The sequence below is a fragment of the Nerophis lumbriciformis genome, linkage group LG27, assembly GCF_033978685.3.
Source record: "Nerophis lumbriciformis linkage group LG27, RoL_Nlum_v2.1, whole genome shotgun sequence".
Classification (NCBI taxonomy): domain Eukaryota; kingdom Metazoa; phylum Chordata; class Actinopteri; order Syngnathiformes; family Syngnathidae; genus Nerophis; species Nerophis lumbriciformis.
The window spans coordinates 7,768,358-7,785,379 of record NC_084574.2 but is presented as its reverse complement, the minus strand read 5'-3'; the positions used below and the strand labels follow the sequence as shown (position 1 = coordinate 7,785,379).

Sequence of the window (17,022 nt, the reverse complement as noted above, 5' to 3'; positions counted from 1 at the left end):
ATTGAATCTGCCGGAGTGTGTGAGCAATTCAGGGACAAAGGACCTCGGTAGCACAGCAAGCAATGGCGGCAGTTTGTTCCCGCAGACGAGCGAGCTAAACCCCCTGGATGTCTTGGCTCACACCGTCCCTTATGCCACCGAAGATGATCAAGAGAAGAATATCGACCCTAGCTTCCCTGGCCTGCTGACATCAACTCCAAAACTGGACAGATCAGCTTTCAGGAAAAGATAGCGGATGAGGGTATGTCTACAGAATATATTAATTGATGAAAATTGGGCTGTCTGCACTCTCAAAGTGCATGTTGTTGCCAAATGTATTTCATATGCTGTAAACCTAGTTCATAGTTGTTAGTTTCCTTTTAATGCCAAACAAACACATACCAATCGTTGGTTAGAAGGCGATCGCCAAATTTGTCCTCGCTTTCTCCCGTGTCGCTGGCTGTCGTGTCGGTTTCGCTTGCATACGGTTCAAACCGATATGGCTCAATAGCTTCAGTTTCTTCTTCAATTTCGTTTTCACTACCTGCCTCCACACTACAACCATCCGTTTCAATACATGCGTAATCTGTTGAATCGCTTAAGCCGCTGAAATCCGAGTCTGAATCCGAGCTAATGTCGCTATAGCTTGCTGTTCTATCCGCCATGTTTGTTTGTATTGGCTTCACTATGTGACGTCACAGGAAAATGGACGGGTGTATATAACGATGGTTAAAATCAGGCACTTTGAAGCTTTTTTTAGGGATATTGCGTGATGGGTAAAATTTTGAAAAAAACTTCGAAAAATAAAATAAGCCACTGGGAACTGATTTTTAATGGTTTTAACCATTCTGAAATTGTGATAATGTTCCCCTTTAAAGACAACTTAGAGTCTTCAACACACCTGAGTTACGTGTTTTTGAAGACAACTTCAGTCTTTCAACATAACATACCTGTTTTCGTGAGTAATGAACGCAATTTAGTCGACACACCTGGCATATCTGTTTCTGTTCTCTTAACCTACTTAACGTCCTTGTTTTTATTAACAAAGAAGAATACTTGGAACAGAAGTGACATTAAAGACAACTTAGAGTCTTCAACACACCTGAGTTACTTACTTTACAGTCTTTCAACTTAACATACCGTATTTTTCGGAGTATAAGTCGCTCCGGAGTATAAGTCGCACCGGCTGAAAATGCATAATAAAGAAGGAAAAAAACATATAAAACGAGGGTGGTGAGGTTCAACTTTACCTGTCTGATGGAGGAAACATAAAAATAAAAATAAAAATAAAAACAAAATATTCATTTAAAATTCAGAATATTTGTACAGTTGATATTTGGAGACAGACAGTTTTTCTAAATATTTTTTTTTTCATATATATTATTGAATAGTCGAAATATTTATTAAAATGGTCTTATTCTTGATAAAAGATATTATGGACACATGATTTATAGCGGTGAAAACAGACAATAGTAATAATGATAATGTGTTTTTATTTTTGCTACTTTTTGCTATTATCATTAAATCATATCAATTGTTTCCTTTACTTTTTTGGTATTTAAAAAAAACAACATAAATGACCTAATAAAAATAATATAATATTAATATTACATTTTTTAATTTAATAAAAAATATTTTTTAAATCATTACTATAACAACAAAATATGTATTGATATATGATTATTATTATTGTTGGTATTATTATTACAATTGTAAGATATTTTATAATAATAATTATTATAATTACCAATAAAACTACCGTATTTTTCGGAGCATAAGTCGCTCCGGAGTATAAGTCGCACCGGCCGAAAATGCTTAATAAAGAAGGGAAAAAACATATAAGTCGCACATTTTTTGGGGAAATGTATTTGATAAAAGCCAACACCAAGAATAGACATTTGAAAGGCAATTTAAAATAAATAAAGAATAGTGAACAACAGGCTGAATAAGTGTACGTTATATGAGGCATAAATAACCAACTGGTATGTTAACGTAACATATTATGGTAAGAGTCATTCAAATAACTATAACATATAGAACATGCTATACGTTTACCAAACAATCTGTCACTCCTAATCGCTAAATCCCATGAAATCTTATACGTCTAGTCTCTTATGTGAATGAGATAAATAATATTATTTGATATTTTACGCTAATGTGTTAATAATTTCACACATAAGTCGCTCCTGAGTATAAGTCGCACCCCCCGGCCAAACTATGACAAAAACTGCGACTTATAGTCCGAAAAATACGGTACCTGTTTTCGTGAGTAATGAACACAATTTAGTCGACACGCCTGGCATATCTGTTTCTGTTCTCTTAACCTACTTAACGTCCTTGTTTTTATTTACAAAGAAGAATACTTGGAACAGAAGTGTCAAACTTGTTTTTATTAAGGCCCACATCGTAGTTATGGCTTTTACAGTGGATAATATATACATTTAAATGTATAAGGATTCCCCTTATTATATTGTAAAATCTGTACATGTTGTGGTAAAAAAAAAACTGAGCTTAGTCACTAGAATTTTGGAGAAGAAATGGGAGACCAGGCTTTCTGCTCCGCTGCTCCCAGTCTGTGGAACGCTCTCCCTGACCACCTGAGGGCACCACAGACTGTGGATGCTTTTAAAAAAGGCTTAAAAATCCTTCTTTTTAAAAAAGCCTTTTTTTAGGTGTATGCATACTAGTTTTAGCTATTTGGCTGTTCTAGTTTTTATATTTATTTATTTTTTTATTATTATTATTATTATTTTTAATACACTTTGAGGTTGTTTACTCAATGTAAAGTGCTTTTTACAAATAAAATATATTATTATTATTATTATTATTATTATTAATTTTACTGTATTTATTACATGGATGGATGGATTACAGCATATTTCTGTTAATGGAAAAACGGTACCATTGGTTTTTTTTTAAAGCAAAATTCTGGCAACTGAGCTGCGTTTTTTGTTTACCTTATAATCCAGACCTTGGCAAATTAAGGCCCGGCCCGTTAAGATTTTCAATCTGACCAGCCGGACATTCCCAAATAATTTTTTTAGATCTTTAAGATGGAAACTGTATCTGCCATTATGGTGTGCAGTGATGTTTTCAAATTACCGTAAAAGGTATTTCAATGGTTGTAATCTGTGCTTTTCCATGATATACTAGTTACTGTGGTAATCTAATTAGTTACTATGTTATATAATTAGTTACTATGGTAATCTAAGTCACAGCAGCTCAGACGAGGCACCAAGCAGTGTGGGTGGGGAGCGTTTCCACAGTGTCAGCCTAAAATGCGGCTGTCAGGGACAGACGCGGAAGGAGATTTTTACAACAAAGTTCTAAAGCTTAGTGATGTATCAGATACATCAGATTGTAGGTGGGGTTTTTTTACCATTTGCGTTCATATTTCGCTGTGTTTGTTGCATTTTTGTTGCCTTTTGCTTGATTGTAAAATTTGGCGATCGAGAGCGGTTATGACGTTCATATGTTGTCAATATTCAGTGTTTTATCGTTCATAGTAAATCCTGCATTCTTTATTTTCATGTACATTCTGGGTGTGTCTTTAAGTAAAAAAATGTAAGATTCCATTCCGTTTTTTCAGGCGGTCTGTCATAACGTTTTTAGCATTCAGACATTATTGTGAGGTTTTGTATTAGTGTTCTTAAAAATAGATATACCGGCCTCCTGACACATTTTTTTCTCTAAATTTGGCCCTCCGAGGCAAAATAGTTGCCCAGGCCTGATATAATCCATGGTTGTTGTTTTTACAGTGTATTACTGTAAATAGAAAAATGGCACAATTGTTATTTTTACAGTAAAACTCTGATGACTGAGCTGCCAGTTTTTTACTGTAAAATGTATTTTATTTTTACAGTGTACAATTTACATCAGTCAAGCAAATATTTAATTTTTTTTTTTTTTAACAAATTTTTTTTTTTAAATATATTATAATATAATATTTGTTGCATTAATAGATAATATTAAAGTATGAAGTACATGTATTTTTTCTGATAGAAAGATAAAGTAATTTATTGAGGCATATTATGTCGAGGCTTTCGCAGGCCACATAAAACGATGGGGCGGGCCAATTCTGACCCCCAGGCCTTGGGTTTGACATGTGTGACTTAGAGCCTTCAATGAACCGAAGTACCTGTTTCCATGAATCGGGAACACCATTTTGTCGACATACCTGGCATATCTGTTTCTGTTAAAACGGAGACAGTTTAGATTCTTCAAAATAGAGTACTTAGTATACTGTACATGTTTTCATAAACATTGAAGAGGATGTTATCTTCAACGTCATGTTTCCGTGAACGCTGAAGACAAGTTTGAGTTCTCAAACTGGATGGTTTACTGAATATTTGTTTTCAACAAACTTAACCTGTGAAAGTTAGAGCCTTTAACGAACCTAGCAGTGACGTGCAGTCATGGAAAGAAAAAAAATGTAAAAAGAAAAAAATATATATTAAATTGTTAAATGTATCCAGTGATTATACTATAAAGTTATTTTCCATTTAACTTCACCAGTTTTAGATTATTTGTATTCAAAATCGCTGAATTTTCACATTTGCCGTTCAAATACTGAGAAGAGACGGTGCGGTGAACAGCAGCCAGTCGAGGCACGTCACTCAGTGCCTCAACATGGATTCCGGACTCGGCTAACTGCTGGCCTGCTGTGCAGTGAGACCGTATTGCTATATGAACTATATTATACATTTCCATAGTTTAGTTAGCTGAGGTATATAATGTACAGTGTATTTTGTCAACAACTGTATGTGTGTAACGTATTTCTTGTGCTGAGCGATCATAAAACGGCTGCAAAAGACGCACTGGCTGAGGCTCGCCTCCTGCACCCCCGCCGTAGAATTTGCACCCCCTGACGGGAGTGTTATATCAACTGAAGCCCACACTTAAACTTTCCACGTGCAATATTGAATCTATTTAAAAAAGTTATTTCATAAGAAGCCAAAAAGTGCAAAAACAATAATGTTCGTGTTGGAGGAGTTGTGAATGACTACAGGGCCACAACATTAGGTACACCTGTAGACTGCAGGTGTACCTAATTCACAACTCCTCCAACACGAACATTATTGTTTTTGCACTTTTTGGCTCCTTATTAAATAACTTTTGTAACCTATTTTTATGGGCTTTCCTCTTTGTGATGTTAAGTTCCTGTTATGCGCTGTTATACAGTATATACCTTGAGCTCTTATTTTGAAGGCGCTAAGAGCGGAATTTTGACACGTTTGGAGTGGAGCGGAAGTTTTTGAAAGAAGGTAAATAAAGTGGTCCTCGTGTAAACTGTAGCCTCCATGTTTGTTATTTTGTAGTTTCATACAGTATAGGCGACATTTATAAACCCTCGGTTACACTTTTTTAAATAGATTCAATCTTGCACGTGGAAAGTTGAAGTGAGGGCTTTAGTTGATATAACACTCCCATGGGGGTTCATTAATCCAGCACAACAGCGGCGCATTTATAAGTAAAGGTAAGACCATAATAACGTTTTTTTTATTAAATGTGCTTTTTTGTGTGCTACAGTTTGTATGTGTAAAGTTAAAGTTAAGTTAAAGTACCAATGATTGTCACACACACACTAGGTGTGGTGAAATGTGTCCTCTGCATTTGACCCATCCCCTTGTTCACTTCCTGGGAGGTGAGGGGAGCAGTGGGCAGCAGCGGCGCCGCGCCCGGGAATAATTTTCGGTGATTTAACCCCCAATTCCAACCCTTGATGCTGAGTGCCAAGCAGGGAAGAATGCTGGTATGAGCTTTTAAACATAACCCGTTAACTGCTGCCAATCAAATGGTGAATAAGATACTCTTTAGGGTTCATATGTTTGTAAATCTGACTGTGATGAAGTCAGTGCCTCACCAGTCATCAACCTCACCGCACGTCACTGGAACCTAGTATATGTAATTTTGTTAACAATAAAGACAATTGAGTCTTCAAAACTAAGACAATTTATTTTGTAAACCTTGAAAATATTTTTTGGTAATGGCAATGGTTTAGTTCAGGGATGTCAAACTCTTTTTCTCCGAGGACCGTGCTTGTAACAGTGAGTGGTAAATGAATATGAAGGATTTACCTTACAATTACATATGCATTTGATCATTACGGTACATATTATTAAGCATATTGCTATAAATGGAAAATGGTGCGGCTGAGCAGTTGTTTTTACACAAAAATATATTGTTGTTGTTTTTATGGTTAATTACTGTAAATAGAAAAACAGTAAAATCCCAACAACAGAGTAGCCAGTTTCTTCCTGCAAAATCTATGTTTGTTGTTGTTTTGACCGTCTATTAATGTAAATAGAAAAACGGTAACACTGTTTTGTTGTTGTTTTACCATAAAATCTATTGTAATTTTTACACTCTACAATTTCTTGGATAACTGGCTTAGATATTTATTTTCAATGCATATAAAATGTTTTTTAATAAACGATAATATAATATTTGTTGCACTACCATATTTTTCGGACTATAAGTCGCAGTTTTTTTCATAGTTTGGCCGGGGGTGCGACTTATACTCAGGAGCGACTTATTTGTGAAATGATTAACACATTAGCGTAAAATATCAAACAATATTATTTAGCTCATTCACGTAAGAGAGCTCCTCGGTGGCAAGGCCCCGGGGGTAGATGAGATCCGCCCGGAGTTCCTTAAAGCTCTGGATGCTGTGGGGCTGTCTTGGTTGACAAGACTCTGCAGCATCGCGTGGACATCGGGGGCGGTACCTCTGGATTGGCAGACCGGGGTGGTGGTTCCTCTCTTTAAGAAGGGGAACCGGAGGGTGTGTTCTAACTATCGTGGGATCACACTCCTCAGCCTTCCCGGTAAGGTCTATTCAGGTGTACTGGAGAGGAGGCCACGCCGGATAGTCGAACCTCGGATTCAGGAGGAACAGTGTGGTTTTCGTCCTGGTCGTGGAACTGTGGACCAGCTCTATACTCTCGGCAGGGTCCTTGAGGGTGCATGGGAGTTTGCCCAACCAGTCTACATGTGCTTTGTGGACTTGGAGAAGGCATTCGACCGTATCCCTCGGGAAGTCCTGTGGGGACTTTTAAATCGCTCCCTGTATGATCAGTGCCAGAACTTGGTCCGCATTGCCGGCAGTAAGTCGGACACGTTTCCAGTGAGGGTTGGACTCCGCCAAGGCTGCCCTTTGTCACCGATTCTGTTCATAACTTTTATGGACAGAATTTCTAGGCGCAGTCAAGGCGTTGAGGGGATCCGGTTTGGTGGCTGCAAGATTAGGTCTCTGCTTTTTGCAGATGATGTGGTCCTGATGGCTTCATCTGGCCAGGATCTTCAGCTCTCACTGGATCGGTTCGCAGCCGAGTGTGAAGCGACTGGGATGAGAATCAGCACCTCCAAGTCCGAGTCCATGGTTCTCGCCCGGAAAAGGGTGGAGTGCCATCTCCGGGTTGGGGAGGAGATCTTGCCTCAAGTGGAGGAGTTCAAGTACCTTGGAGTCTTGTTCACGAGTGAGGGAAGAGTGGATCGTGAGATCGACAGGCGGATCGGTGCGGCGTCTTCAGTAATGCGGATGCTGTATCGATCCGTTGTGGTGAAGAAGGAGCTGAGCCGGAAGGCAAAGCTCTCAATTTACCGGTCGATCTACGTTCCCATCCTCACCTATGGTCATGAGCTTTGGGTTATGACCGAAAGGACAAGATCACGGGTACAAGCGGCCGAAATGAGTTTCCTCCGCCGGGTGGCGGGGCTCTCCCTTAGAGTTAGGATGAGAAGCTCTGCCATCCGGGAGGAACTCAAAGTAAAGCCGCTGCTCCTCCACATCGAGAGGAGCCAGATGAGGTGGTTCGGGCATCTGGTCAGGATGCCACCCGAACGCCTCCCTAGGGAGGTGTTTAGGGCACGTCCAACCGGTAGGAGGCCGCGGGGAAGACCCAGGACACGTTAGGAAGACTATGTCTCCCGGCTGGCCTGGGAACGCCTCGGGGTCCCACAGGAAGAGCTGGACGAAGTGGCTGGGGAGAGGGAAGTCTGGGCTTCCCTGCTTAGGCTGCTGCCCCCGCGGCTCGACCTCGGATAAGTGGAAGAAGATGGATGGATGGATGGATGGACGTAAGAGACTAGACGTATAAGATTTCATGGGATTTAGCGATTAGGAGTGACAGATTGTTTGGTAAACGTATAGCATGTTCTATATGTTATAGTTATTTGAATGACTCTTACCATAATATGTTACGTTAACATACCAGTTGGTTATTTATGCCTCATATAACGTACACTTATTCAGCCTGTTGTTCACTATTCTTTATTTATTTTAAATTGCCTTTCAAATGTCTATTCTTGGTGTTGGCTTTTATCAAATACATTTCCCCAAAAAATGCGACTTATACTCCAGTGCGACTTATGTTTTTTTCCTTCTTTATTATGCATTTTCGGCCGGTGCGACTTATACTCCGGAGCGACTTATACTCCGAAAAATATGGTAGTTGTAAATATAAACATAATTTGTAGATTACTTCTTAAATAATGAAACAATATAAAATAAATACGTTAAATAACCAGTAAATAAAAAGTTGACAGAAACAAATTTCCCAATGAACCTAACACATGTTTGCGTAAACTGCGAAGTCAAAGAACCTAAAACAAATGTTTGTAGACTGTGTAAGGAAGCCGGGGAACCCATGCAAGCGATGTAAACTCCAATAAAGCAGCTTTTTTTCCCCCCCCGGTAGTTTTCCGTTGAGCCTGTAAGAATCAACAAGTGTGTTTCTGTGCAGGCCCACAAAGCTTGTTGTTATCCCTGCAGTAAGGTAGTGGGTAAGCTGGATTTCCGCCTTTTGCAAGGCACGGAGGCAGCGAGAGTTCACACACACTCATAATTAATTAATTGCCAGACTGTAAAAACACACGTACATTGAAAACAATGTGGAACTTTTAAGGAATGTGCCGCCGTCAAAGCGTATGTCTCTTCTGTTTTGTGTCCTTCCTAAAGACGTTTGAAGTTCAGTGAACTTTGGCCTATTTCGCTCCCTGTCTAACTGGAAACCTAAATCCTTTGTTTTCGACTTTATACGTGCAGCACGAGCGTCCGGGGTGGCTTCCCCTCCTCCCCTTGACGCCCCCGCCCCTTAATAGGAAGCCGCATGGCAGGCGTGTCACGTACCACTCCAAGTAAACCCTCCAAAAACACAATCTTTCTTTCGGCTCTTACGACATTGGAGACTTCACATGTTGACAAGCGGGCCAAAAAGCTGATATTTACTTCACGGTGCTTGGAAACTATTGATTTCTCAAAGCAGTCAACACATCAGTGTTAAGGAAGAGCTATGTAGATCGCAGTAGGAAATAAAATAGCTTTATTATGACTTAATATATCATTATGACAATACACTTTCACAGCTAACACATATATAGAAATAGTTATGTAGAGCGTCAATAAAACCTAAATGTTTACAATCAATAATATAAGTATATTGTGAGTTAAATATATAATACAATTTTAAAAAATTATTAAACAAAAATCCCCTTTATATATTAGATATATATACAGTGTAATATATTGGTCTATATATTAAAAACAGCCTATATTAAAAGTAATTAAATTACATTAAAAAAAATCAAAATAGAACATAATTATATATTAACTTTCTTTTAATCTACTTAAATGTTTCAATCAATAATATAAATATACATAGAGTAAGTTAAATGTATAATATAATGCAAAATACACACACATATATATATATATATATATATATATATATATATATATATATACATACACACACACATATACATACATATATATGTTTGTTTATAAATATGTATATATATGTTTATATATGTGTGTGTATATAATATGTATGTGTGTATATATATGTGTGTGTGTGTGTGTGTGTATGTGTATATATATATATATATATATATATATATATATATATATATATATATATATATATATGTATATATACATATATATATACTGTATATACACACACATAGATACACACACACATATATATATATATATATATATATATTAAATATGGTAATTATATACAGTGTAATATATTGGTCTGTATTTTAAAAGTAATTAAATTACATATGGGAAAAAAAACATTTTGAAATATAAGCTTTTATTTAATCTACAGATAATCGGACTTGAAAAATATGTTGTGCATCTTTAGAATGTAATAAATCCATATAAAATATATTGAGTAAAATTTGTAAAAACAACAAAACATGAAATGTAAGTTTTAAACTTACTAAGTAGTTTTGTAGTGTATCATTAAAACTTAAATGTTCCCAATCAATAATATATATATATACATAGAGTAAGTTAAATATATCATACAATGAAAAAAAAAAATATATATATATATATATATATATATAAATATATATATATATATATTGCCTATAAACAGTTTAATATACTGGTCTATATTTTAAAAGTCATTTAATGACATATTAAAAAAAAGTTGTGTTTTATTTAATCAACAGATCAGGACTTGAGGACTTGAAACATACAGTATGTTGTGCATCTTTAAATAAATAATGTATGCAAAATATGAATTCAAAATAATTTACATTGAATATGTAACTACAAAAAATATATTGAGTATAAATTGTAAAAAAAAAAAGTTAAATTAAATATCAAAAACACTTATACATAGAAGGTAAAACAAGCTTGTCTATTTATTTATTCATTTATTCAGGACAATGCACATTGATGAATACATCATATTTTTTCTTTCTATAAGTGGCAGAAAATAAATAAGCAAACTATAAAATAGGGGCAATACATACACAATACAAAATAAATCAAAAATAAACTATATGTAACATGTACTTTGTAAAGTGATCATTGTATCTTCATTGCACATGAACATGGAAGTACTTTTATGCTGTTTATAAAATGTGCGTATGTACATCCAGTTAACGTCTCTGTCTAACAATGGTTATTTTCAGTGTTATTCTGTCTCCTGTGACTTGCGCGATTATGACATTTCCTCCTGCCAGCGCCAGGATACCACCATATTGAGCAACCTTAACATTGTAGCTGCTCAAATGGTTGCATAATTTAAGCATGATGATTGGCCTACATCCAGTCGGCAAAGCAGCCTGTATTCTGTGGAAGGTCACCAGAATGAACTCAGACATGTTCTAAGGATTTGACTGCACACACACACACACGTGCACACACACAAAAGGCAACAAGACTAACAGTTTGTCTTTATTTTTTAGCTCCCAAGATGACGAGAGACCCATATCGCCTTTCTACATAAGGTAGGCCTTCTCTTGCTCTCTATGGGAAAAGCTCCTTCTACAATGTGATATGTTGCATCATCATCATCGTCGTCAGGAACAATGGTGACACGCACACTCGGCAGGAAAAAGCATCATGACATGCGGTTTTCCCACCAAAACTCCCGTTTCACACGTACGTCAGCAACATTGTGACCTTTTGCTGATTGTTGTCATGCTGATCCTCTCACTTTAGCTTGTTAGTAGGGATGTCCGATAATATCGGCCGATAAATGCTTTAAAAAGTAATATCGGAAATTATCGGTATCGGTTTCAAGATTATCGGTATCTGTTTCCAAAAGTAAAATTTGTGACTTTCTAAAACGCCGCTGTTTCATACTTGCCAACCTTGAGACCTCCGATTTCGGGAGGTAGGGGGAGGGGGTGGGCGTGGTCGGGGTGGGACGGGGGCGTGGTTGGGGGCGTGGCTAAAGAGGAGGAGTATATTTACAGCTAGAATTCACCAAGTCAAGTATTTCATATATATATATATATATATATATATATATATATATATATATATATATATATATATAAAATAAATACTTGAATTTCAGTGTTCATTTATTTACACATATACACACACATAACACTCATCTACTCATTGTTGAGTTAAGGGTTGAATTGTCCATCCTTGTTCTATTCTCTGTCACTATTTTTCGAACCATGCTGAACACCCTCTCTGATGATGCATTGCTGTGTGGCACGCACAAAAGTGCTTTCATCAAATGCACTAGATGGCAGTATTGTCCTGTTTAAGAGTGTCACAACGTTGCTGTTTACGGCAGACGAACTGCTTTACGGTATACAAAAAAGTGACTGCTGTTGTTGTGTGTTGTTGCCACGCTGGGAGGACGTTAATGAAACTGCCTAACAATAAACCCACATAAGAAACCAAGAACTCGCCCTCCATCATTCTATAGTTATAACGTGATTGGGCAGGTACGCTTTTTTATATTGTGGAGGACCTGAGTCCGCCTGAATTTCGGGAGATTTTCGGGAGAAAATTTGTCCCAGGAGGTTTTCGGGAGAGGCGCTGAATTTCGGGAGTCTCCCGGAAAATCCGGGAGGGTTGGCAAGTATGCCGCTGTGTACACGGACGCAGGAAGTTGTACAGAGCGCCAATTAATCCTTGAATGCGATGCCTTTGCGTGCCGGCCCAGTCACATAATATCTACGGCTTGACACACTTGCACTAGCGAATGCAATGCATACTTGATCAACAGCCATACAGGTCACACTGAGGGTGGCGGTATAAACAACTTTAACACTGTTACAAATATGCGCCACACTGTGAACACACACCAAACAAGAATGACAAACACATTTCGGGAGAACATCCGCACCGTAACACAACATAAACGCAACAGAACAAATACCCAGAACCCCTTTGCACATGCTTGTTTTCATTCAGAAATCAACCTCTCACTCGTGATAAGGAGAAAAAGAATTAGCCCACTCTTTGACCTTCATCTGTTGCACAAATAGATAGTCATGAAAATAAAGAAAACGCATTGAATGAGAAGGTGTGTCCAAACTTTTGGCCCGTACTGTACTTGAAAGACCACGCCCATGCATTCCTTTGGAGACACTGTCAAAGTGTTTAACTCGGGTCACTGAGAGTCCTGGCTAGTGTCCGATTGTGGTGTAACGTGGGATTACAACAGCGGATGGCCCGGCCTGGTGCACCCAATACCAGTCTGACCAAACAACTATTACTCAACTTCCTCTTAGGCCTGATTGAATAGGTTTGAATGCCCTGAAATTCCAATGACCTGATGAGAACATCCATAGACACGTTTAAAGAAATAGTTTTAAGTTTGATTAAAGATTAATCAACTTGTCGTGATGCATGACATGCTGCCTAGAATGCCCTTTGCTTGTGTTTTAAAGGCCTACTGAAATGCGATTTTCTTATTTAAACGAGGATAGCACATACTTGCCAACCCTCCCGGATTTTCCGGGAGACTCCCGAAATTCAGCGCCTCTCCCGAAAACCTTCCGGGACAAATTTTCTCCCGAAAATCTCCCAAAATTCAGGCGGACTCAGGTCCTCCACAATATAAAAAAACGTACCTGCCCAATCACGTTATAACTATAGAATGATGGAGGGCGAGTTCTTGGTTTCTTATGTGGGTTTCATTAACGTCCTCCCAGCGTGGCAACAACACACAACAACAGCAGTCACTTTTTTGTATACCGTAAAGCAGTTCGTCTGCCGTAAACAGCAATGTTGTGACACTCTTAAACAGGACAATACTGCCATCTAGTGCATTTGATGAAAGCACTTTTGTGCGTGCCACACAGCAATGCACCATCAGAGTTCAGCATGGTTAGAAAAATAGTGACAGAGAATAGAACAAGGATGGACAATTCAACCCTTAACTCAACAATGAGTAGATGAGTGTTATGTGTGTGTATATGTGTAAATAAATGAATATATATATATATATATATATATATATATATATGTATATGTATATAGATGTATATACATACCCCGACCACGCCCACCCCCACTCCCCTCCCTCCACCTCCCGAAATCGGAGGTCTCAAGGTTGGCAAGTATGGGATAGCAGGTCCATTCTATGTGTCATACTTGATCATTTCGCGATATTGCCCTATTTTTGCTGAAAGGATTTAGTAGAGAACATCGACGATAAAGTTCGCAACTTTTGGTCGCTGATAAAAAAGCCTTGACTGTACCGGAAGTAGCAGACGATATGCGCGTGACGTCACAGGTTGTGGAGCTCCTCACATCCGCACATTGTTTACAATCATGGCCAGCAGCAGCGAGAGCGATTCGGACCGAGAAAGCGACGATTTCCCCATTATTTGAGTGAGGATGAACGATTTGTGGATGAGGAAAGTAATAGTGAAGGACTAGAGGGCCGTGGGAGCGATTCAGATAGGGAAGATGCTGTGAGAGGCGGGTGGCACCTGATATTCAGCTGGGAATGACTAAAACAGTAAATAAACACAAGACATATATATATACTCTATTAGCCACAACACAGCCAGGCTTATATTTAATATGCCACAAATTAATCCCGCATAACAAACACCTCCCCCCTCCCGTCCATATAACCCGCCAATACAACTCAAACACCTGCACAACACACTCAATCCCACAGCCCAAAGTACCGTTCACCTCCCCAAAGTTCATACAGCACATATATGTCCCCAAAGTTACGTACGTGACATGCACATAACGGCACGCACGTACGGGCAAGCGATCAAATGTTTGGAAGCCACAGCTGCATGCGTACTCACGGTACCGGGTCTGCGCATTCAACTCAAAGTCCTCCTGGTAAGAGTCTCTGTTGTCCCAGTTCTCCACAGGCCAATGGTAAAGCTTGACTGTCATCTTTCGGGAATGGAAACAATGAAACACCGGCTGTGTTATCCGGCACAACAGTCAGGGGGTGCATTCTACGGCGGGGGTGCGTTATCTGGCACAACACCTGCCGCAATACACCGCTTCCCACCTACAGCTTTCTTCGTTGCTGTCTCCATTGTTCATTGAACAAATTGCAAAAGATTCACCAACACAGATGTCCAGAATACTGTGGAATTTAGCGATGAAAACAGACGACTTAATAGCTGGCCACCATGCTGTCCCAAAATGTCCTCCACAATCCGCGACGTCACGCGCTGACGTCATCATACCGAGACGTTTTCAGCAGGATATTTCGCGCGAAATTTAAAATTGCACTTTAGTAAGCTAACCTGGCCGTATTGGCATGTGTTGCAATGTTAAGATTTCATCATTGATATATAAACTATCAGACTGCGTGGTCGGTAGTAGTGGGTTTCAGTAGGCCTTTAAGGCATTGACTGAATCTCGCCTCATTTTCAGCAATCAAAGTCAAAGGTTAAGCCAACACTCGTTAGCCATTAACCTGTTTGAACCTGCTGCAGTAAATGTCAGTTCCATATTTAGCTTGTGTTTGTTTCCCTGGTGTACCCATTAGTCTGTAAATGACCAATGCAATAATAATACATGACATTTTGTTCTCCTCTTGATACAGTTGTCACCTTAACAGCGTGCCGTCGCTCCACTTTTAATCATTGTCCTTCATCAGCACTGTGCCGAGCTGGTGCTATGACTGTAAACATGAGTGTTTATGGAAGATTTGTACAGGTCACCCTACACATGTTCATATAGGTCAGCGCCTCTCAACATGTACTCGTGCCCCGCATCCTTTGGAGAACCTTTCATTTCCCACACATCGTAATACAAATATTGTATCATCCTTATTAAAATGACAATGATTAGTTGCTAAGCTTGGCTCGAAACCATGTTTTTTAACCCATCTTGCTCAGATATCAAACATGTATCAAATTTTGTGGTGATATGGCTAAAAACACAGAAGGGCATTGAGCTGTGTGAGAATTTTTAAGTAAATTCGACATGTGTAATTAAAAAAAAAAATTATGAAAAAGTGAGGACCTAAACTAGACCCCAGAGGAACACTATTAATATTCAGTGTTCCTAATAAAGCAGTTACCATATTTTTCAGACTATAAGACTATCCTTTAATTTTCTCAAAACTCGACAGTGCGCCTTTTTTACTCAGTGCGCCCTAATGTACAGAATAATATTTGATAGAATAGAATGGACTTTATTGTCATGATATTTGCATATAGCGAGATTAAGGACTCCGACTTAAGGTGCGGTAGTGGGAACAAATATGGGGTAAAAATAAATGACACAAGAGGTAATGAAGAAAAAACTAACAATTGAAATAAACGGACTACTACCCAATAAAAGATAATAAGCAATCCTGTACAATATACAAAACACTATAGAAATACAAAATACTGTACAATATACAGAACAAGACAAGAGTACCGGAGTAATAAATAACAAGTGTCGGATGTATTGCACTCGAAGGGTAATATTGCACAGTAGGGTATTAGGGTAGGATATTGTATAGGGGTGAATTATTATTATAAGTTAGAGTTCAAGATGGTGACAGCTCTGGGAAAGAAGCTGTCTCTGAGCCTGTTTGTTCTGGCTCTGATGCACCTGTAGCGCCTGCCCGATGGTAGCAGGTCGAACAGGTGGAAGCCAGGGTGTGTGCTGTCCTTGGTGATGCTTTTTGCTCTGTTGAGGCAACGGGAGTTGTGTAAATCCTTCAGGTAGGGGAGGGGGCAGCCGATGATTTTTTGAAATGGTGTAATGATAAGTGTGACCAGTAGATGGCAGTCACACATGAGATACGTGTAGACTGCAATATGACTCAAGTAAACAACCTCAAGATGCTGTATCCATTCTCCAACTTCAAAAAGAAACTGAAAACGTACCTATTAACCACCTATATTTAATGCCTCATGTGGGGTAGACTACTGTTGGGTTTTGCATGGTTGTGTATGCTTGCTTTAGTACTATTATCTTGTGTTAATCATATAGCGTTGTTATTTTTTTTTTGTTTTTTTTGTTTTTTGTTGTTGTGCTTGCTACCATGTTTCATCATTCCATGTATATTCTGTCCTCTGGACCCCCTGTCAAAAGCTTCTTCTAGCTTATTTGGGGGACCCTTTCACGTACCAACATCTTTAAATGATGATATTTCACTACTATTGTAATTGTTATATGGTATTGTGACTAAACTTGAAACATCAAAATTGTATATGTTCCATTGAAAATATAGAACATTACACACGGCGCTCAAAAATCTATCAAAATGTTTTGAGTAGGACTTTGGTAAGCTATGAAGCCGCACCGCTTGATGGATTGTACTGTGCTTCAACATAGGAGTATTA

The 17,022-nt window shown here is 38.4% G+C and overlaps 1 protein-coding gene across 3 annotated transcripts in view; it reads left to right on the top strand.

Annotated features, from left to right (window-relative positions):
• The window catches only part of fam13a (family with sequence similarity 13 member A), a 190,298-nt gene that overhangs the window by 96,377 nt on the left and 76,899 nt on the right, over window positions 1-17,022 (top strand). For all 3 annotated transcript variants that reach the window (XM_061922947.1, XM_061922948.1, XM_061922946.1), the window contains one exon: window positions 11,194-11,235. In XM_061922947.1, the coding sequence (XP_061778931.1) occupies window positions 11,194-11,235 (42 nt within the window). The remainder of the gene's footprint in view (window positions 1-11,193; window positions 11,236-17,022) is intronic.